Below are 24,180 nucleotides of genomic sequence, written 5' to 3'. Positions count from 1 at the left end.
AAAATGTACCAGGGAGCAGTTGCTAAAAATTGCAGAGCATTACTAAATAGAGCTTCCAAAAACGGTTCGCAAGGAAGTAATGCACTCCACTTTAAAGGCCCAGTTAGGACAGGTTGGTGTTTCCCCCTTCTATTTGTTCCAGAGATGAGGTTGTTGCTGAAGAGGAAGTAGCTGCCAGATCAAGGTTAAAGGGCAGTACAAGTTTTTTCCTTTCTGACTTTGGTGACATAACATTTGAACAGAAGAAACAGGAAAGTGAAGCACGTGCCCATGAAGAGTGAATTAATGCCAGGGAGCAAGAATGGGAGTTTGGACATTAAAGGTAATTACTAGGCTGCGTGAGGTTGAACTGGAGCTGGTTAAAGAGCTTAAGTTGTCTCCAGTTTCGCCAGCAGTGTCCACGGATACTTTTGAATCTGTTAAGATTCTTGAAGTAAAGAGACACCATAATAATTGAATGTATGTTTTATGCACTTTAAAATGCAGTTACAATCAGAGAAAGGCTTGTACTTGAAATTGTGTTTAATTTGAATAAGATGCAGTCCAGATGAGGAACTGAAGGCTCTGTGTCGTTACTGCTGCTGCGTTCATGCTGTATTCTACAGATATACTTAGTTGCTTTGGTATCAATCTTCGGCACCGCAACATATATCTCAAACCAATAGTTTGACATTAAAAAAATAAATCTAACATTAGGGTAAAATTTGCCAAAAATCGTAAAAACGGAAGTGGTAATGGCTCCTTGGTGTTGTCAGAACATGCTAGCACATTGAGGCTTATGGTTAGAGTATGTGTGTCCAAGCAACTTCGACAAAGAAAGAAATAATTTTACATTAAGTTTTCGTGGAAATCGTTTCGAAAAAATATTGGTTTTTTTTGGGGGGGGGGGGGGGGCGCCAGGAGTGAAGCTAGCCTAGAGCGCCAAATGTGCTAGGGCCGGCCTGGCCTCCCATCCACTCCTTCTCGATCTCCCTCATACACTCCTCTACCCAGTGTTTCCTGTACACATAATATGCCATATTTGATCATTTCCAATATTTGTTGTCTTTTCCTTTTCTTGCGTAGCCTTTGGGCATTAAATGAGGTGACGGTTGCCATTATCCTGATTGTCATTTTTTGTTCTTAGATTTACTCTTGTTAATTCTGTGCTGCCTCTCCATGTTTTGTCTTCTCCTTATTTGTGTCATTTTCATCGCAGAGTCCTTGTCTGATTCTGAGTCGAGTGCTTTTGGATCTAGGGCCTGGTCTGCAGTCTGTCGAAGCCGCGCCGCTCTGTGTTTCTCTTACGGAGCTAAGCTCGGCAGCTGACTGCCGCGCCGTGCTGTCCCGTTCTCCGCAGTCCGTGCTGTTTTCGTTCTGTTTTTTTGTCTTTCGTTCAGTTATTTTCTCCCCTTGCTCCCCTGTTAGCAAGCTGACTCCCAGTTCTGCACTTTTCTCCGCTTCTTTGTTTTCTCCTCCTCCCTCCCGCTTCTCGCCAGGCCTCGACGCACTGGCCGCACCAGCCGCCTCCTCTTCCTGCGCGCAATCCATTTCCTCCTCCTCTTCACCTGTGCTCTCCTCGCTCAGACTGACTTCCTCACTGTCCCCATACTAATCTTGAACCTCCTCTGTTTCACTTGTGTTGCACACACACACTCCTCCAATTTATTTAAACACAGGCTGCATTTAGTATTGTTCCGGGCATTCCCTTAGTACACATCCTGCATACTCTTATTTGCTTGTCGTGAATTACTCTAAAGTATTCCGCACCCAGCGCAGTATTGAATCTGGCTGAGTACGGCTGTGATTGGACCTGATTATTGAATTTTAGCTTGAGGAATCTTGTCCCGTCCGCCACGTTGGAACTCGACCACATCCTCCTCTTGATTGGTGACACAGCCGAATCATATTTCGCATAAAGACGTCGTTTTTAAGGTTTCCTATGTGTATAAATTAAGCTTGTGTAAATACAGTTACAATACCTATGAAGTAAAAATATAAATACATTTTGTAGCTTTCTGGAATAAAAAGTCAAATCTATATCCCATTTGGAGTTTCAGGGGTAAAAGCATTGTAGCCGAATCCAGTACAACTTAAGTAAATGGGAACTCCTTCAAACGAATAAAATCAATTAGGTAAAAAACTTTTAAACTACAAAGGATTTCATTAGTCAAGTTATTCTATTTTGTTGTCAGTTTGCTTTAATGTCACAGTGTCATTGATTGCTATGATGTCTAATATTCCTTTGATTTTTCAGCTGGGCCATTTCTATGCCTCTGCGCCTATGCCTATACCAAATGTACCGGTTGCAAAGCTGAAATATTTATACAATCTGAGGAGAAACAAGAGAGTGTGGGTGTTTTGCTTTGGCCGAAAAAGAAGGTAAAGGTTACACCATGATGTAAGACACCATCCATAGGCAATGCCACTACTTTTCGTCATATTTATAATTATGTGTGCATAATGATGTATATCATATTTTAGTATTAAGTAGCCCCTAATGAAATGTGAAGTGGGTGTGTTTGAAATAGAAGTAAATCTGTAAAGATGAACGTCACAGCCCGGCTCACGACTGTGACAATGAGGGAGACGACACGGGTGAACTGTCACTATTTCAGGATATTTATTTAACAGGATAAATTATAAGCAACAACCAAAGTCTCCAAAAACAATACAGAGCAGGGTGCTGGCCAGAGCACACCTGGCCGAGATGTGCACTGATTGTCGCTGATTTCCACTCCACCTGTAGCTCTGGGAACGGAAGAACAGCGACACCTAGTGTCCAGGTGAGAAGGGGTCATCCCAATAAATAAAGTCTGTTTGAATGCTTAAAATGACATGTTTACACGCTGCAATTTACACAAACACTTTCACATACTGCACACGTACATTCTGGTTAAACACAGTGTTTGTTGACACGAAGGCCTTCATTTGTAATAAGAATGTGTTATTGGCTATAAAAGTCTGAGAAGACTTGATCTATTGATCAATAGGTAACATATAATGACAGATTTCTCACACACGGGTCAAACAGTTTTTCAGAAACGTTTGTCAGGTTTTAATGATTATTTACACAAATAATGATAATCACGTCTTGAAAGGAATATTTGATCAGATTCAACATGGATATAAAATGTAGCCCTACTTCTAAAATGACTTTCCAGCATCCTCAGCATGAAACGTTCATGGCTCTGATAGGAAGTCTGGCTCAACTTCACCAGGAGCCTCGGCCATCAGCGGTGTGTTTGATTCCTGAACAATTACTTGATTTTATTAAAAAGAGATCATCAGCAGGTGATTGTTTTCACTCGGTGTCTCTGAACGAACATGTGGAGCAGCTAGGAAACGGGTTTTGGTGGAGCTGTGGTGCTTTTGAACTCATTTTAGGAGAGAAACTAGTGGGAAAAGCCGCTGAGCAGCGCTGCTCACCGCGGTGAACGGGTCGTGTTTGGAGGCTCCACCGACCAAATGCAGAGAGCATCAGAGCTCTTCATGACTTCAATATGAAGACAAATAAGTCAGCTACCTGCTTCCTCACTGTCAGCCTCCAGCTCCGCTCACCCACTGAGTTATTACCCGTTTGTCAGTGAAGAGAAAACATAAGTGTCTCGGCGTTCACACTGCACACGGGAGCCACTGCTCGACTGAGTCTCCACGGTTCTCATGGTGTGTTGAAGTACCGCCTCCCGATCGGGACTCTTCATCAGTCCGGTAATTCACTCCGATAGTTCGTCGTTGATCTATACGCAAAGAGAAAGATGGCAGAAGTCGCTCCAGCTCCACCCGCCGCCAAGGTTAAAGCGGCCAAGAAGAAGGTCGTGAAACCGAAGACCGCCGGCCCCAGCGTCAGTGAGCTCATCGTGAAGGCCGTGTCTGCGACCAAGGAGCGAAGTGGCGCGTCAGTGTCCGCCCTCAAGAAGGCTCTGGCTGCCGGAGGATACGATGTGGAGAAGAACAATTCCCGCGTCAACACCACCATCAAGAAGCTGGTGGTCAGCGGGACCCTGGTCCAGACCAAGGGAACCGGGGCCACCGGCTCGTTCAAGATGAGCAAGAATGTGGAGACCAAGGTCCAGAAGCCGGTGAAGAAGGCCGCTCCCAAAGCAAAGAAGCCCGCCGCCAAGAAACCCGCAGTGGCTAAAAAGCCCAAGTCGGCGGCAGCCAAGAAGCCAACAGCCGCTAAAAAGTCCCCGAAGAAGGTGAGTAAACCAGCAGCGGCCAAGACGCCCACCAAGAGCCCCAAGAAGGTGGCGAAGAGCCCCAAGAAAGTGGCGAAGAGCCCCAAGAAGGTGGTGAAGAAGGCGCCTGCTGCCAAGAAGTCCCCCGCGAAGAAGGCAGCAGCCATGAAGAAGTGAGCTGTCCTCACTGTGAAACATGTCCATCCTGGTAAAAGGTTCTTTTAAGAGCCACACACGTCTATCCACAAAGAGCTGTTTCCTCATCATTCATCACCACTTTCACTAAATATGGAGTTACAGAGTTTTTAACTACAGGGAGTCAAGATAGATTGAACCATATTAGATGTCTTTCTTACAATGTTAAGATTAAGAAGTTAGTAAATATCAAAACATCAAATATTATAAAACAGAGCTTTAGACTCTGTGAAGGAGTAGCCAACTCCTACTTCCAGACATGCATCATATAACATGATGTTCAGCGATATCGTCATTATATTATGTACCATACTTTTTAAAGAGTGTGCCTTTGTTGTTATATTTATCGTAGCTACCTCGTGTCTTTCCATGCTAAATATAAAAGTGACAGCTGCTTAGAAAAATGACAATTCCGGCCTCACATCATGTAACCATACTGTGCTGTAGTAACCTCAGGCAGCCAACAGATGGAGCTGCTCTCCAAATGATGTGAACCGGAGTAAAGTCCACTACCAGAAGAACTCTCTGCCATGTTCTGTCGAAGCTGTTTGTTTTCCAGTAGCTCAGTTTTCCTGTTTTATTGCAGCTACTCGTTTGAGTCATAGAAATGAGCTCTGTAGCTGCATCAACTTGATCAGTGGCTGTCATTAAACTAAAGTATTGATGAACTGTCATCAGACACTGCAACACCTACAGAGGGAAAGTTAAATTTACTAACAGGGAGTAGAGGGTTTTTCCAGGTGGTGTTTTCTCAGCTTTATGATTAAAACACTGAGTATTTTTTTCAGCGTATAATTAAAATACACCATCTCAAGACCAACATTACAATCTTAGCTCACCTGATGAGGCCAAAGCTATTTGAGTTCACTGAAGAAGACCCTGAGAAGTGGTCGAAAGCTCAGAAAACAAGTGGAGCTCTTGGTTGAACTGATCCAGAGTCACGCTCCTCTGAAATAATTATAAGATATCTTAGCAAAACTTGATATGTACATGCTTTTATTTACGTTTGATACTCTAATTCTGTCTTAAATTAACTTTTACATAAATAAAACCTGGCACATTGTACAGTTTAATTCAGATCAAACAAATAACTTAAGACAGGGTGCTTTGATGACTCAGGCCAAATCATAGCCAGGCCAGATCAGAGGAAACTAACATACATCTAAGGAGAAACTTTTCAAGGGGATTGCTGGAGGAAAGTGCAGAGCTGGGAGTCAGCTTGCTAACAAGGGAGCAAGGGGTGGAAATAACCGAAGGAAAGACAAAAAAAAAACAGAACGAAAACAGCACGGACTGCGGAGAACGGGTGTGAGTGAAGACGAGAGAAAGAACGGAGCATGAAGTTAAAAAAAAAGATCACAGATCACCGAACAATAGATTCTATATCAGCTGATCAGACTTCGCTGAACCCTCTCTTCTTCCTCATCCTTCCATTCGCATGCACGCAGAACCCCTTGCCACTGTCACGGTAGTATTTATTTATTTAGAGCATCGGACCGATTCCCTCACATCTGTGAATCCTCAACTCCTCTGGGATATTATTTGGAAAGTTTCTTCATTTCCTGTAAATGATCTCCAGTGCGCTCTGTGAGCCTGATGGCACAGTCACGTTCACTGCAGTGATTTGATGACACACGCTGTGTTTGAAGATATTATTAAAACCTATGAATGACTCGGCTCCGTAACTCCACGGTTAAATGGAATCTAAACGTAATTTGCTGCAAGTTATGTTTAAATTAAAAGGTTCGAGTGGAACAGATATGTCGCTCGAGCAAAACTAAGCTGTTGGTTTTATTGTAAATGATGAAGTGGATCAATAATCTGACTTCAGTTCACCACCTCACGTCTGTGTCGCCACTTTCCCGTCTCCAAAACGTTCGTACGCATGGGTCAGAGTTTGCGTTGAAATACGCAACGTTTGCTTGAGAAGTGGCGTACGCACGTTTCAGCCCCCGCAACGGTTATAAATGAGACCCCCTGTTCCCTCCCCTCGTTGCTCCTCTCTGTCTATTTTCCCTCTGTGCCTCGTTTGACCAGCGGTGGAAATGTTTGGTCCGTGTGCCCTCTCACTGGCATTTTCCTGTCTGTTCTCTTGTTGTCCGTCCTTCACTTCAGTTCTTTCATCTCCTCCTCTTGCTCTGTCCGTGATTGTTTTTACGTCTGTCTGCTCCTTCTCGTTTGTTGCCATGCTGTCCGTCTTTCGAGGTTAAACAAAAAAATCGAAATTTCCCCCAAACAGCAAGATATGTCAGGGGATTGTTGAAAATAATAAACTCTACTTTTCGAACAAACGAAAAACTGACAATACATTGACGTAGAAACTTATTTTACTTGTGAAACAGACACTTAAGTTTGGCTTTTTTCACTGCTCTTGCCATCTCACTGTGACGACCTCAATGGGCGTGTTCAGGGTGCTATGTCTGTAAGCGAATGACTCCACCCACAATACCTATTTATACATGTCAATAAATCAGGGGAAATGTTCAGAAAGTAAAAATTAAGATACAATTTTATCATAATATTGTGTGAAAACCCTGGAGTTGTCCTGCTGTGGTGTTGTGCTTGTGTGTGTTTCAGGTTTCTGTAGGCGGAAGTCAGATCTTAGTAATCAGCAGTGATTGGCACACCTGTGCTGACCAGTATTTAAGAGGGCTGCACACTGGGCTCTCCCCTTCACCAGATCTACCACCACATCCCAGCTTTTTTTCTTCTACTCGATCTACTTCTACCTATTCGTCATCGTATGTATCAATCCAACCGGATGTTAGCGTTGTGATTGTCTTGTTTGGGGTGTGTGTGTGTGTGTCCCCCTGCGGCAGTGACGCACTGTGCGGGGGCAGTGACGAAACTTTGATTTCAGAGGTGGGGGGGACACAAATATTTTTTATAAAACTCTTCAGTTCACTGTGTTTTCTAGTAGTTCTTCTAGTTTTCTGTTGCTACTTTTAAGTTTACTGTTCCCTTTTTTGGTTTGTCTGTTTGTAAAGCATGTAGCAAAACATTATCACCCAATTCTGTGTTTCACCTTGTTAGTCAACTTCACTCCATCTCAGTAGCACCAATTTTACACTTATTTTTGGAATATATGGTAAACAGACCTCATTTACATAGCACTACCCAGTGGTGGGCAGGTCAAACTGGCAGGAATATCACAGGTGGGGAGAAATTGAATAAAATGTCCATAATTCAGTGTAAGTAGTCAAGTGATCAAATTTATTTAAAATTAATGTAACACAGAACCACTGTCATTTTCTTTTTAAAATCCGTTGCATTGTTGAGGCTCTACTGTTATAATAATAATGATAATAATAATAATAACAACAACTAGAACATTTCTAAAGAAATTTTGTCAGGGCCTGGTGGAGCCCACCAATCAGAGCAGAGCAGTCACCCGCAGCGGCTCCTGTGACATTTGACACCGCTGAGAGACAAACCACTGAAACCGAAGCATTTTTGGCCAAACTGTAGTTAGTTCCTATCATTGAACCGGCTTCACTGTGAGCATCCTGAGCTCTTCCTGAACGTCTGCATATATATTTTATGTGGCTAAAGTTAGGAAATGGGGTTTTTAGAGCGATTGATAGAAACTGGTACCTCTGCTTTCCTCCAGAAATTTTCGCGCCTTTTTTTAACAACAATACATTTTATTTATCAGCACTTTCAATAAAACTCAAATACACTTTACAAGATTACTGAGAGCTTTGTAATCGATGAGGAGGATCTTGAAGTGGACGTGCTGCTTTATTGGGAGCCAGTGAAGGTGTCGCAGGATGCTGTAACGCATTTCTTTGAGTAACTTACACTTTGACTTTGAAAGAAGTCTCTTATGTCCACTTTTCTTTTTTTAGACATCCTGGCTGCGCCTAATTACCAAACACACACACACACCGATTCAAACGTTAATGTAAATGAAACCTCTGATATTACAATCCTTCCAGCTGACGTGGCCCAGGCAAAACAAACGCCCAACTTAAGGCCAATGTATGCTTCTGCGTTTTGACGGACACGGACAGATAGGACCGCCCTCTCCAACGTGGAACGCCCTCTCCGTGCCTCTCCGAGGCTCCTCGGAGAGCTTTTCGTGCCGCGCTCATTTTTCTAACTATACGTCGAAATGACGGACAGCCCACGGATAGCACTTGGCTGTGATTGGTCCGCTAACGCCAGCATTTCGGAATGGAAACTTCCTGTTCCATTCCCTACATCACAATAAACCAAAATCACAACTACGACTCTAGGATTATTGTGACAAGTGTGTCCGGCTGACGGTGGCTGGTTAGAGCACTTACAGCATGTGTGTACGGTCACATACGGTTATAACGAACTTTGATAACGGGGGTAGCGGGCTAGCCACCATGCTAACTGCGGTGGGAACAGCGCAAAAACCCGCTGACTTTAATCCCGCGGCTCTCATGACACTGTTTCTCAAACACCGTCAGGCTAGAAGCAAACACTTGGTAGTAGTTAGTATCGGCTGTCCGTGCTGACTGTGTGTGGAAGCTGGGGGGAGCTAGCTGCCTCCGTGTAGCTTCAAGCTGTTGCAGCTGTTGAATTAGCAACGCGTTTGGAAACAAGACCGGGGAACCGCTGCGCTAAGACACGATAACAAAAGCATTTTGACCCGCTGGGTGTCACTTTATTCAGCAAAAACTGTCGCGTCATCAACATCCTGTTTCTGTTACCATCGTTCACTGTGTGTGAGGAGCCGGGAGGACGTAAATAAACCAGCGTGGACTTCTTCTATATACCTCATGAGGTAGGCTTCTCTATGCTCGAATTCAGTGGCGCCATCTACTGATCTGGCGGTGAATTGTTTTCACAACAAAAAGGCTCGTAGAACTATAAATCAAAAAGGGTCCGTCCGATCCGTCCGTCCGTCATTCCGAAACGGACTCGGAGAAGCATACTGAGGCCTTTACAGCGGAAGATTAACACGGCCTCCTCCCCAACTGGCAGACCGGTGTGCGTCCTGGTGCTGTTTATAACCTGATGGAGTGACAGCGGGGACGGCCAATCACACAAGGAATGCAGAGCCAATGGAGGAGCTTGTGGGCAGGTCTAAACGAAAGCAAACTGGCTTCAGCTCGAGCGGCCGTTTCCGCTTGGTCCTAGTGCCTGACGAGTCTCTGTTTACCATAGCGTAACATGGTTTTCCGGACGGTGAAAACTGCAGGGGACCAGAACGGCCTTTTGAAAAAGCGCAGGGGACATGTCCCCTGTGTCCCCCCCCCAAATTACGTCCGTGTGCGGGGGTGTCTGAGCCTGTTTGGAAGTGTACCTCGCGACAATGGCGGAGGCAAGCATGGAGCGGGTGAGTGGAAACGCGGTGACCCACGGAGGTGATAGCGAGAGAGGCACGGAGTTAACGCAGAGCAAGAGCTGCACAAACAATGAGAGGAATGAGAGGGAGCTAACCGTAATGGTAGAGATAGAAGGCGAGGATGAAGCAACGGCGATGGAGTGGATGAGGTGTGTGAGGGAGCTGTGTGGAGGGCTGCTGGCGTGTAGACACATGGACGGAAAACAAATATGAGATGACCATGAGTCACCCGAAAGGGAATGAGAGGCTCATGGATGGGTTTAAAATTGGAGAAACGAGGCTGCATGCTAGAGAGCTTATTAATGATGAGCTGGTGGTATCATTTATGAATCTGCCATTTTACATCAAGGACAGTATGATACTAGATAAACTCCAGGCAGGGGCTGTTCTGGCTAATTGGAGGCCCTGGGCAAAGAACAATTTTGAGGCCCCCCCCCCCAAAAAAAAAAAAATCTATTTTGACTATGTGTGTGTGTATGTGTGTGAGAGAGAGAGAGAGAGAGAGAGAGAAAGAAAGAGATAGAAAGTGATTAAATAAGTGTGTGAGAAAGGGAGACATGTGAGTGAGTTAGTGTTTGTGTCATACTAACCCAGGGGTAGTCAACCTTTACTATCGAAAGAGACATTTTGCCCCCTCTTCCCCCAAATTAAATCTGCCTGGAGCCAAACAAATATTTGATAACACAGGTTATAAAGTTATATATATAGTTATACAATACATATAAAAACTATAGTTTGTTGCATTTATTAAATTATAGAACGACAATAAAAAAACTGTTTAACTGCTATTTTAACCTGTTACAAAAAAGGAAAACACCAAACTCTTATGAAGAGGAGAACATAATACATGTGTAGGCCTACTTTGAATTAAATGAAACACAGAACTCTGCTTTTTTTGCTCATCTCCAGCTTGGTACTTTTCAGCAGATGCTGTGTGCTCGCTCTGGAAATGTCTTTCAACATGACATTTCATATTGTTTGCTAATTCCTCGCCACATATCAAGCATACAGGTGTATGACAATGTATGGTGAATTGTCATACACCTGCATCGTTGCATCGTTGGCAGTGAAAGCAAATTAATCTGTCCAAGCAGAATTAAACTCTCTATTTACCTCATCTTCCATCCAGTCTGCATCTGAGAGCTCTGGGCTGTCCTTGACTTTCTTTTCACAAAACTCTTGAATCTCTGCTCTCAGGTCCCATACTGTTTTAAGCACTTTGTCCAGACTGAGCCATCTGACAGCTGTGTGGGAGCCTATGTCCCCATGTTCAGTCTCATGCTCCTCCAAAAGTGCAACAAACTGTCTGTGATTCAGCTCTTGCCCTGATAAAGTTAACTAATTTAGTTACAACATCAGTAACATGATTCATTTTTAGCACTGACTTACACAACACCTCCTGATGTATAATACACAGGGTTCATACACATTTTTAACCCATGGATTTCCATGACTTTTCCATGACTTTCCATATCTTTAAACCAACTTTCCATGACCAAACATTTTGTGAGATCTCAGTGTATACATGCAAAAGAGACTAAATTTAGTATTTAAGCTAACAATGAGAATTTCAAAGCATACAGTAAACCTTGAATTACACAAATGAGTGAGACAATAGTTTGATTGACGTCTGTTGTAACACATGGCATGCACTTTTCCATTTGTAGCCAAGCATGGTTAAATCTACACTTCCCTGGCGTAGTGCCTTATCTCACCTGCTTCCCCACCGAACATTTCAATTAGTATGAGATAGTATGCCTACTTATATTTTGAGCGTATTTCTTTTAAAAGCATTTGAATTTATTAAAACTCAGCGTAAATGAACGACATGAAAATATGAATATAACAAATCTCCATGACTTCTCCAAAACTTTTGGGATTTTTTTCAAGCACTTTTCCAGGACTGGAAAATAAACATTTAACAATTCCATGACTTTTCCAGGTTTTTCATGACCGATGTCCTCGATCCTTCTCGTTACGTTTCGTGCTTTGTCTCGTAGTGGCGGTTCAAATTGTAATCCTTAAAAACAGCGATCTTTTCTCCACAAACTAAGCACACGGCTTTCCCATTGACTTCAGTAAATAAATACTTAGCAGTCCATGTCTCATTAAAAACTCTATCTTTCTTCTCTTAACGTGGGCTGACATTTTTGCCGACTTAACAGCTAACTCACATCTCTTCTTAACTCCGTTCGCCAACACATCATCCGCTCGCGGCATTCAGGATGTACGTCAGGTAAATGTTAAAAAAAGGCACCTTCAAAATAAAAGAAATGTTGTTGTATTCTCTGCATGAATTTCACTTATTTACATGTGATTCCTAATATTCCGTTGACCTCACGCGGGCCGGTCACAGACAGCCAAAGGGCCGGATGCGGCCAGGGGGCCGTACAATGCCCAGGTTTGCTGTACAGTGTTGTGCGGGCGAGTGTGTGCGTGTGTGTCCCCAGACATCACACACAAACAGGCCCCGGGGCTCCGCCCTCTCACTTTCGCTCAGAGACACAGAGTGAGATCAGAGCTCGTTCCTGTTAAGCAGCCGGTCAGTGACAAACAAGACACGGTGTTCAAAAACCAAGTTGAAAAGAAAGTACGATGAGGCCTGTCTTGCTATTGGGTTCATATTGAATGAAGGAGGACATGAGGAGTGATTTATTTGAAAAATAAAGAAAAAAATCATAAATACGACGAGGCCCCCTGGTGGCCGAGGCCCTGAGCAACTGCCCGACTTGCCCAATGGGACGCGCCGCGCCTGACTCAAGGGCTGGGGAGTCTTGGTAGTATCTCCGATAAAGAGGAGGATGTGGCCTGGAACTAATGTGGCAGATGGGACGAGATATTTAAAAGTTAAATTCAATAGCCACATCCAGTCATTGGCTCTCCATTACTTATCTCTCCTTCGCACACCTCTATCCTCATCGCTCAGTCTAGCTTCCATCTTGTCTATCACCTGTCTGCTACTCTCCTCATCTACCTCTTTTCTTATATAACTCTGAATGAAATAACTCTTTCCACTATCCCTACAAGGTCAGGTATTTTTTTCCCTCCACTGGCTCAAAATAATTTCTCCTGCCTTGTCTTCTCTAGCCCTAAGAAATACCCTGTAAATGTTTCACCCTCTATTGCATACATCGCCTTACTTCTAATTATTGCACCTTTTCACTTTCCCTGTTTTGTCTCCTTTAGTTTATCTTTCTTCCTTATGTATCCCTCTGTAATAATTACCCCCTTCCCCAGCATTCTTCTCCTCTTCCGCTAACTCCTTTTTTAACCTTTTTTCTCTCTCTCTCTCTTTCTTTCCCCTGTTCTTATAGTGTTTTTGCTCATGCCCCTTATCCCCTCTTTCAAACTTTCCATCCACCGCCCTATATCTTCCTCATACATTCTTTCATTCATCTTGTGACAACCCTGGAGTTGTCTGCTGTGTGTGTTGTGTTTCAGGCTCCTGTAGGCGGAGTCGGACTACGGTGATCAGTGGGGATGTGGCACACCTGGGGGGGCACTACTTAAGAGGCCTGCAGACTGGGCTCTGGTCTCTCATTCACCGGGTCTACCATCACATGGACATGTGGAGGTTTTCTTTGTATTTTGTTCTTTGTAGTATTATTCCTGTAGAATAAATACTGAAACTGCAGAGCTTTGAGCCATCCAGTGTTTCTTGTTGCACACATGAACCAAGGTGTAACAAGTGGGGGCTCGTCCGAAATCCAGATCCAGGTTTGTTTCTCACTCTTTTCTGTCCTGAGAAAGTAATAGGCCTCTAGTAGGTTAAGGTTCCCCTGGAATAGTGTACTGGTTGCCTGGGTGTGTCCAGGGTGTGTGATAACTTTAGAGTGTGAATGTAGTACTTTGAGCTTACATCGGTGGGACTAATTGCATTCATTATCAGGAACTAATTAGAGGGATTTACATTTGGAGTTACCTTTCCTGGTAGAAATAAGCAACAGTATCTCTCTCGGGGGGTCTGTTGGTTTGTTATTTTTGTTTGTTATTTTTGTGCATAAACATGATTTGACTTTGTGTCTTGGGTACACGTCCATGTCCGTCTGGTGAGTAACAGCATAGCTGGGGCTTTACCTGGTCATTGGTTTTGTGTTTAAAACACCTGTCATGAAATGCATGAAGACTAGGGTCTAGAAAAGGTAGTTAGCATTGGATAGTCAGGGGAGAGGTATTCCCAAGGTGATGAAATATATATTAATTAAACATCATTTTTGTTTAAAAAGGGTTATCTGGGCTGGTTCGTTTGAAACGATAGCTACCATGGAGGATTTTGTGCAGTCTCCAATCGGTAGGTGCTAGGAAAATGTACCAGGGAGCTGTTGCTAAAAATGGCAGAGCATTATGAAATAGAGCTTCCTAAAACGGTTCGCAAGGAAGTAATGCACTCCACTTTAAAGGCCCAGTTAGGACAGGTTGGTGTTTTGCCAGTGTTTCCCCCTTCTGTTCGTTCCAGAGATGAGGTTTTTGCTGAAGAGGAAGTAGCTGCCAGATCAAGGTTAAAGGGCAAGTTTTTTCCTTTCTGACTTTGGTGACATAACATTTGAACAGAAGAAACAGGAAAATGAAGCACGTGCCCATGAAGAGTGAATTAATGCCAGGGAGCAAGAATGGGAGTTTGAACGATTAAAGGTAACTACTAGTCTGCGTGAGGTTGAACTGGAGCTGATTAAAGAGCTTAAGTTGTCTCCAGTTTCGCCAGCATTTTCCACAGATACTTTTGATGTAGATTATAATTTAAGGTTACTACAAAAATTGTGAGAAGGCTGTGGATAATTTCTTTTGTCTTTTTGAGCGGTTAAGTCAAGACTGCCAGTGGACTGATGTAGAGAAGACGTTGCTTTTACAATGTGTGCTCACAGGTAGGGCATCTTTTTTTGTTGTCTTGTGCTTTAGTTAAGGAACAGGTGTCCATGTTAGACCTGCCATCATTACCGGTTCCAGGAGTGGTGATCATCCTAGGGAGTGATCTGTCTGGAAACAAAGTATGACCTGATCTACTGCCTTCACTGGTAGGTTGTTCTACCCCAGTGGTGAGGGGACCTGTTGACCCAGAGGTATTTGCAGCATGTGCAGTAACCCGAGCACAGACTCGCTCCTCACTGGTTCCGCTCTCACTTTCTGGTTCACTCTCACTCGTGACCTCCTCTGCCTCGCTTTTGTTGCATCTGCACTCATTCATCAAGTTTTTACACAGCTCGCACTTTTTCCTCCCCTGGCTGCATTCTCTTGCAAAATGGCCCTGAACTCCACGTCTGTTGCAATGGAATTCAGGGCACTCTCATGATGTGGCCTGGTTTAATGCACATCCTACATACCTTCACCTGTTTATCATGTACTACCCGGAAGTACTCGGCCCCCAGAGCTGTGTCAAATTTAGCTGAATACGGCAACGACTATATGTGGCTGTTAAATTTCACTTTTAGGAACCTTGTTCCGTCAGCCACATTTGTGCCCGGCCACATCCTTCTTTTGATTGGGGATGCTGCCGAGACACCCCAGAGTTGTAGCTTCGCTATAATATCCCTGTCCTTAATGTAGAAAGGCAGGTTCATAAATGACACGACCAGCTCATCGTTTATCAATTCTCTGACGTGGACCCTCGTCTCTCCCGTCTTGAAACCGTCAATAGGCCTGTCTTTCCCCTTGGGGTGGCTCATCGTTATTTTGTATTTATTTTCACTTAAATGTCTGCACGCCAGCAGCCCTCCGCACAACTCCCTGACACCACGCATCAACTCCATAGCCGTCGTCTCGCCCTCTCCCTCCGTTTCCACCATCACAGTTAACTCCCTCTCGTTTCTCTCAGTGCTTGTGCCACTCTTGCTCTGCGCCATGTCTTCTCCTCTCTCGCTGTCACCCACGGTGGTGACAGCGTCTCTGCAATCCCGCTCCGTGTTTGTCTCCGCCATTGTCGCGGGCAAACATCCACACAGGCTCACCCCCGCACAGTGCGTCACTGCCGCGGGGGGACACACGCACACTAGACAAGACAATCTCAACACTTAACGTCCGGTTGGATTAACACATATGAAGAAAAGGAATAGGTGGAAATTGAAATAGTCCAAGAAAAAAGCTGGGAAGAAGGAAAAAAGAAAAAGAGAGAGAAAAAAGTCCGTAGCAGTCACCCGTGGTGGCTTGCTTCCATGTTGCAGGTTGATGAAGTCACTCGATGATGCGTTCAGGGTGTTCAGGGCGTTCAGGTTGGTGTGGCCGTAAGCGAATGAGGCCACCCACTAAACCTTATTTATACAGGTGAATATGTCAGGTAAAAGTGGAAAAAAGCTTACAGCACCTGGGATTCCCAGGCAGTCTCCCATCCAAACACTAACCAGGCCCGACCCTGCTTAGCTTCCGAGATCAGACGAGATCGGGCGTATTCAGGTTGGTGTGGCCGTAAGCGAATGAGTTCACCCACTGAGCCTTATTTATACATGTCAATACGTCAGGTAAAAGTGGAAAAAAGCTTACAGCACCCGGTATTCCCAGGCAGTCTCCCATCCAAGTACTAACCAGGCCCGACCCTGCTTAGCTTCCGAGATCAGACGAGATCGGGCGTATTTTTTTTTTTTTTTTTTTATTATCAAAAATATTTTGCATTACATTTTATGCATATTTATGTACATTACATTTTAACACATTTTGTGATATGTCATCCCCTTCCCAGTCCTGTACATTATGCATATTATTTTCCACAGAAAACACACAAATCAAAAAATTATTAAAATCAAAATCAAATCCTAAAAAAAGATTTATCCCTTTCAACCAAAATTCATTCTTACCTCATTCACATCTCCTTTTACTATTTCAATAAAAGTACTTCCATCCACAAACCCTTTTCTGAACTCGTTTTCTTCAATATAGCCCCATCTCTGTCTCAAGTCTCTCTGTTAAGTTTTTAAACACAGTCCACACATCATATTTTCTTTTCTCATAGTGAGCTGTGTTCCTTCTTATTTTCACTGCATACCTCGCATGGCTCAGCACATAGTTCATTAGGTTCACATTGCATCCATTCTGACTTTCATTCACACCAAACAGCCACAGCTTCTTCCATTCCATTCTTTCTACCCATTTCCCTTTCCAACATTTATTTATTAACATCTTTATTTTTTCAAAATATCCCCTTAGTTCTTTACATTCAACAAACTCATGCATACATGTTTCCACTTCCTCACCACATACATCGCACTCCTTTCCCACATTGCAGTCAAACTTACTTATTATTAGATTATTAAAAATCCGGTTGTGCCTTAGCATGAAATCACAATGCTTGCATTCAATGCTATTCCCTTTCACTCTCAGATTCTCCCATATGCTCTCCTCATCCATTCCTTTCATAACTCTGCTCCACACTTTCTCTGCAGCCGGTCTCCTTATCTCTTTCCCTCTCATACATTTATAAAACACTCTGGTTTTCACATTAGCCAGTCTCACCTTGCATTCTCCTTCTCCCACATACATCTCTATTTTATCTTCCCCCCTCTCCTCATTCTCTCTCTCAATCATTTCCATCCATTCTTTAGGCATTGCTTTCTTTATTTTCTCTAGTACTCCTTTTGCTGTCCCCAACCATATTTCATCCCCATTCCCTCTTACTTCGTCCACAATCACCTGTGCTCCCATGAAGCCTGGTATATACTCATACACCATATCCCTTACCTTTCTTATCCCTGCCCTCCATATCACCCTGTTGAAAATAGTTTCTCCCTCTGCCAGAATTTTTGGGTTTAAAAACACTGGTTGCTCCCATACCTGCCTCACATTCTTGCATTCATACTTCACCCCTCTCACAAACTCTCCCCACGCTCCAAGCATCTCTTTGTATATTTCAGTCGCACCATCCATCATTCCTTTTTTTAGTACCATGTACACTCCACTCTCTCCACATCCACCACATTTATTTATTGCATCATTCAAAAACACCTTCCACACTTGATCCCTGTTATCTTTTAAGTATCTTACCATCATTTTTACCCTGAGTGCTTTCTTTTTCCCTTCTAAATTCACTAGTTTTAGTCCCCCGTCCTCATACTCATTTTCTAGCACTTCCCTTGCTATTCTAACTCCCTTCCCTTCCCACAAAAAATTGTTTACCATCCCTTCCACCTCTTTCATCACTTTCTCTGGCACATCCATCACATTCATCACATATACCAGCCTACTCATTGAGTGAATTCACCACTATCACCTTCCCTTTTAGTTTTAATCTTCTTTTTTTCCAGAATCCTAATGTCTTCCTGATACTGTTCACTATCCCTTCGTATTGCCTATCCCTCCCTTCCTTTCCTTTAATTCCTAAATTCACTCCTAACAACTTGAAATAGTCTTTGTTTTCCCTCAATCCTGTCTCTCCTGTCCCTTCTCCTCTTTCTCCAAAATGCATTATTTCCGATTTTTCTCTGTTTACTCGTGCTCCTGATGCCCTGCCATACTGCTCTACGCTTTGTAGTACCTCTTCTACGCTTTCCCTATCTCTTACTGTCACCGTTGTGTCGTCTGCGTACTGGTATAGTGTGCTCTCCTGTCCCCCTGGTAACCCTATGCCCCTAATCTTCTTGTTTTGCATGATGAGTGCCGCCAACGGCTCTGCCGATAGTGCATATAGCAGCGCTGATAGCGGACATCCCTGCCTCACTGATCTTTCTAATCTGATTTCATTTGTTACTGTCCCATTAACTTTTATCCTACTGGCTGCTCCCTCGTATAATCTCCCAACCCATCCTATCATCCTATCCCCAAATCCCACCTTCTCTAATACTTTGAATAAATACCCGTGATCTACCCTATCAAATGCTTTGTTCAGATCTAAACTAACTACTATCCCTTTACTGTTCTCACTCATGTATGTTATTGTGTCCCTAATACTACTTACTGTGTCCGCTATGTCTCTCCCTGGTATACTATATGCTTGTGTTCTTCCCACCACCGTCCCTATCACTTCCTTCATCCTATTTCAACCCAGTCTCATCAGAAAACGTTCAATGGCAACGTTGGTCCACTTAGAACGACGTTACCATCTCACAATCTGGCCTCTCAGATTGTGAGATGGTAACATTTAGTCCTCCCATTGTTTTGCATTGGCGTGTTCTCACGTCACGTGACTCTCAAGCTCCCATCTGCGGAGAGGAAAACATGGCAGAGATTCCTTATTTTTTCAGATAAAAATATAATTTTGTAACTTAGTTTGGGCATAAAAATACATTCTGACACCATTTCTAGCGAGAAATGTGCTCTTTGCTTCCATAGTCTTCAGCCAGTTCGTGCTTATGATAAATATTTTAATAGTTATCACGCATGTGTTTATCGTTGCTATGACGGTTGCCATGCCACCACGGCGCAGCGTGGTGTTTAAATCACAGTCCCTGCGTGGTGTCCTTCAGTGATCGTGAATGTTATTCATGTTATATAATAGTAATATTTGAGGCTAGATTACATCTCTAATGAGAAGGAACCTGCGAGTCTGTTCATACCGAGGCCGGCCCGAGTGCGCGAGCCGAGCGGCCCGAGCGGCGCGAGCCGAGCGGCCCGAGTGCGCGAGCGGACATGACGTGTGGCTGTCGTAAAAACCCTATTTGTAAACAACCAGTCCTTTAACTAAGCGCTACGTCATAAACACGGCGCGCTTGGAAGACCACGATGTCATCTTCCTTCTGTCAGGTAAGTAGTTTATTGTTTTTAAAGATCGTTACGATCTAGGTTTACAGTCCGAGTGCGGAGAGAGTCCGTCAATCCACACTATGGATGCTATTCTTCAGCTAATACGCCATTGTTAGCCACATGCTTCAGCCCACGGTAGCCTGTGCTACCTGGGAGGTGAATACATTGTTGTTGAAACCAGTTCAAGACGCTTAGCTCATCATTGAGGGACGCTACAATATAAATATAAACATGAATTTGATTTATGAATGCTTTAGATTAATAAGGAGTGTATTTCTCTACTATTACTCCACAATATCAGGTCAATTTGGTTTAATGTATAGTATGCACTATGACAATAATGTTTCCATGTTATGGAGTTGCGATTCATTTTATAAAACAATTGCTATGTTCTGTTTTTTAATCAAGGAGGATCCCAGTGAAGCTACAGGAGTTTCATTAACGTCAACAACTTGGACCGAACACTTTGTTTTGCTTGATGAAGAGCAGGAAGGGCAGCCTGGAGAGAAAGAGAAGCCGGGTTGAGCCCACTACCATCATCCACGTACCACGAGGAAGATGAGGGAGAGAAATGATCCTACCATTAAAGAGGTACTTTTAAGTTACATACCAGAAACACCATTTTATATAATGTGCTAAATATACATTTTATTACATCCCCAAAGTACGCTTGCTGAAATACAAGTTTATATCACACTGAAAGAATTTTGATCAATCATGCTTCCCTGCTGTGATTGTTTAACTGGGAAAACAACTTTTTCCACAGGAAGGCAAGTAAATTTAAGGAATACATGTGCAAAGTTTTCCTCTGTTATGTATAATGATGACCCCCATCAAACATAATGTTAGCAATATTTACACCTTTTAATTTATACTGATTATTTCTGTCTACATGTGTGAATTTGCCTTCATTAGTTTCAGAAAAGAGCGATGATGTATCGGTCAGTGGGCGGCAGCACGAGACTCCGCAAACTAGTCTGTAAGCAAAGCAGACGAAGGCATCGAGGTTGCGGCCTGCCATCATTGTTATTTTTGCTTAAGGGACTGAATATGTTTCATGCAGGAATATTAGCATTTCCCTTATATCTACCAAAACTGCTTGTTTCCCAGACTGCAGTTTTGTTTTGATCCGATGTGGTGTGCAAATACAACCGTATCTGCAATGGGTTGTGGGGCATTAACATTTGTAACTCTAATTTTGTTTTGACAGACTGTGAAAAGAACGTTGAGAACATCACCACTCTACAGGAAGACACAGTCCAGTAATGGGTGTCAGAATTTCAGTAGTGAACGACAGGTACTGTGGAAAAATGTGTGTCATTGTTGTACAATGTCCTTTGACTCTGTTTACACAAGGTTAACACAAAAAGGTTTGATTGTAAACTGATATTGGTATGAATTCATGTTATTCTCCTCTTCACAAGAAACAAACAATCCAAATTACCTGCAGAAAGCCCTTGATGGACGCTTCAGCTGCATCGTCAGACTGGCCAGACAGCAAGATGCCAACTTTAATGCCAATTTATTTGTGTAACATTCTGTGACCAAATGTATAGATAACTTTTTGTAGATTGTAAAAAAGATAACCCATTTATTAAAAAAAAACTACACTAGAATTACCGCACTGCGTTGTATGACTCCGCTAACCAGAGCAGTGTCCGTCTACATATTTCTACATATTTTCTCTCGTATAAATGACACTGTGTCTCTTGACAACTGAAACCATAAGATGAGGTCAGTGTGGCCTTGACCTTTTGACTTTAACACAAATACACAGTTAGACAATCCGAAAACATACAGTTATGCCAAAATATATTTTGTTTCACATTCTAGATGGCATAAGCAGAGACATCAACTCAGGAAAAATATTTCTGTAGAAAAGAAAGCCCTGTACGTGTGTACGTAGGTATACGTACACACGTACAAACGCACTATTGAGACGTTTTGTTTTTTATCATATATTCTCAGGAAGGACTGATGCATTTACTGAGACGGGACGTGAGGGCCTACTCTGCGTGCTCAGAGTTCAAGCCCAGCAGGCTGCAGCGGGCCTGACATATTCCGGAACAGCAGCACAGTCTTTGGATGACTCCTCTGAAGATGAAACATGGCGAGGTACTTCTCCACTGATGAAGAACTGTGAGGGCTGTGATTAGCTACACTCTCTTGCTACAAGGCTACTCTTGCTACTCCCTGGCAGCCTTAGGAAGGCATTAGCTTGCTGTTGGGTAGCTGTTAGCTTCAGCATTTTTAGTTTTTAGCGGCCTGTGTGACGTTTATGTTTAAAACCAAAAAATCAGAGGGAACCATCTTCATAATTTAACACTATGGTTTGTTTGTGTGTCCTTCAGTTCTTCTCAAGAGAAGCAGTACAGGTGTGCCTCAGCTCCACGGTCCCTCCTGCAACCTCCGCTCCTGATGCTAACCTCATGTCTCCATCACACCAAGCAGCAGACCTGGATTGACAGACCTTTCTCCAGAGCTGCCCCCTCCCTCTGAAACCCCCCTCTCCAAAACACTATTTGTGTAGTTTTTAAAGTATTTTTTGCATGAGAATTGTTGATCATAACATTTCCAGCAGATGCCTTAATGTAATGTTTGTGCACAATAAATGACATTGATCATAACATATTGCTATTTCCTTGCACTTCTACACCATGATATTGTCAGATAAGATGCTGATTACATTAAAGCAGTGAATGCTCTTCTTTAAGCAACATAAACACACAATGATCCAATGGATCGGAAGTAGAATGGGCACATTACATTCTGTAGAGAATGCCTCAGTAATTGAAGTCAGAAAATAACTTTCTTTATCTGAGGTTCCAGTCATTTATAGTCACAGCAAAGCACACAGGTCTGGTTGTCTAGGGACACCCATATCATATTGTTTAAGATGTGTAACATCAAGTTTGTGTATCAGTGCAAAATACATACCGTCATTAGTCAAGAGTTCACCCTCTTGTTTACACTAAATTTAGGTGACCCAGATGTTTCACAATGCAATCTGATAAGGTCGTATGAGAAACATTCTTAACATTAAAGAAATGAACACAGAGGATAGCAATAGATGTTTGACTCAAATCAGTAGCTGGTAATCAGCAGCCTGACTTTTTCAAACACATTAATACCACAATGAATGAGGCAGGGGTTTTCCATCAGAAATCATTTCTGGGACATTAATTTAAAAGATCTCCAGTATAAGTAAATGTGTTTTAAAATTGGTTTACATCCAAGTGAGAGGCTGTCCCATCACATGGATTTAAGACATATATATTGTTTGTATAAACTGTCCCTCAGTTAAGTACTTGCACTTCTTGAAAAGCTCTATATAAATAAGATGTATTATTGTTTATACATTGCTTTATACATGTTGTCCTAAAAGTCACTGTAGATACAGAAACAACAGTATGGTTCAGGTGACAGTGAGTGGAATGTGAAGGTAATTCCAATGAGCTCAAGAGAAACCTAATGTGACGATATAGTTGATTTCTGATAGATAATCCCTGCCTCATTCATTGTGGTATTAATGTGTTTGAAAAAGTCAGGCTGCTGATTACCAGCTACTGATTTGAGTCAAACATCTATTGCTATCCTCTGTGTTCATTTCTTTAATGTTAAGAATGTTTCTCATAAGACCTTATCAGATTGCATTGTGAAACATCTGGGTCACCTAAATTTAGTGTAAACAAGAGGGTGAACTCTTGACTAATGACGGTATGTATTTTGCACTGATACACAAACTTGATGTTACACATCTTAAACAATATGATATGGGCGCCACTTAGACAACCAGACCTGTGTGCTTTGCTGTGACTATAAATGACTGGAACCTCAGATAAAGAAAGTTATTTTCTGACTTCAATTACTGAGGCATTCTCTACAGAATGTAATGTGCCCATTCTACTTCCGATCCATTGGATCATTGTGTGTTTATGTTGCTTAAAGAAGAGCATTCACTGCTTTAATGTAATCAGCATCTTATCTGACAATATCATGGTGTAGAAGTGCAAGGAAATAGCAATATGTTATGATCAATGTCATTTATTGTGCACAAACATTACATTAAGGCATCTGCTGGAAATGTTATGATCAACAATTCTCATGCAAAAAATACTTTAAAAACTACACAAATAGTGTTTTGGAGAGGGGGGTTTCAGAGGGAGGGGGCAGCTCTGGAGAAAGGTCTGTCAATCCAGGTCTGCTGCTTGGTGTGATGGAGACATGAGGTTAGCATCAGGAGCGGAGGTTGCAGGAGGGACCGTGGAGCTGAGGCACACCTGTACTGCTTCTCTTGAGAAGAACTGAAGGACACACAAACAAACCATAGTGTTAAATTATGAAGATGGTTCCCTCTGATTTTTTGGTTTTAAACATAAACGTCACACAGGCCGCTAAAAACTAAAAATGCTGAAGCTAACAGCTACCCAACAGCAAGCTAATGCCTTCCTAAGGCTGCCAGGGAGTAGCAAGAGTAGCCTTGTAGCAAGAGAGTGTAGCTAATCACAGCCCTCACAGTTCTTCATCAGTGGAGAAGTACCTCGCCATGTTTCATCTTCAGAGGAGTCATCCAAAGACTGTGCTGCTGTTCCGGAATATGTCAGGCCCGCTGCAGCCTGCTGGGCTTGAACTCTGAGCACGCAGAGTAGGCCCTCACGTCCCGTCTCAGTAAATGCATCAGTCCTTCCTGAGAATATATGATAAAAAACAAAACGTCTCAATAGTGCGTTTGTACGTGTGTACGTATACCTACGTACACACGTACAGGGCTTTCTTTTCTACAGAAATATTTTTCCTGAGTTGATGTCTCTGCTTATGCCATCTAGAATGTGAAACAAAATATATTTT

The 24,180-nt window shown here is 42.9% G+C and overlaps 2 protein-coding genes, 1 long non-coding RNA gene and 1 other non-coding gene across 4 annotated transcripts in view; 3 read left to right on the top strand and 1 right to left on the bottom strand.

Moving 5' to 3' along the window:
- The window catches only part of LOC128431094 (uncharacterized), an 870,493-nt gene that overhangs the window by 440,320 nt on the left and 405,993 nt on the right, over window positions 1-24,180 (top strand). The window lies entirely within an intron of this gene.
- Window positions 3,717-4,334, top strand: LOC128431115 (histone H1-like). The gene has a single exon (XM_053417341.1). The coding sequence runs from the start codon at window positions 3,738-3,740 to the stop codon at window positions 4,332-4,334; it is 597 nt and encodes a 198-aa protein (XP_053273316.1). The 5' UTR covers window positions 3,717-3,737.
- On the bottom strand, window positions 15,956-16,074 carry LOC128434857 (5S ribosomal RNA). The gene has a single exon (XR_008337529.1). It is a non-coding gene; the product is annotated as a 5S ribosomal RNA (ribosomal RNA).
- LOC128431118 (uncharacterized) lies at window positions 19,200-22,257 on the top strand. The gene is made up of 5 exons (XR_008334107.1): window positions 19,200-19,332; window positions 19,741-19,923; window positions 20,543-20,629; window positions 21,301-21,447; window positions 21,684-22,257. It is a non-coding gene; the product is annotated as an uncharacterized LOC128431118 (long non-coding RNA).

The sequence above is a fragment of the Pleuronectes platessa genome, chromosome 24 (genome assembly GCF_947347685.1).
Source record: "Pleuronectes platessa chromosome 24, fPlePla1.1, whole genome shotgun sequence".
Classification (NCBI taxonomy): Eukaryota; Metazoa; Chordata; class Actinopteri; order Pleuronectiformes; family Pleuronectidae; genus Pleuronectes; species Pleuronectes platessa.
This window is presented reverse-complemented; position numbering and strand designations above follow the sequence as displayed.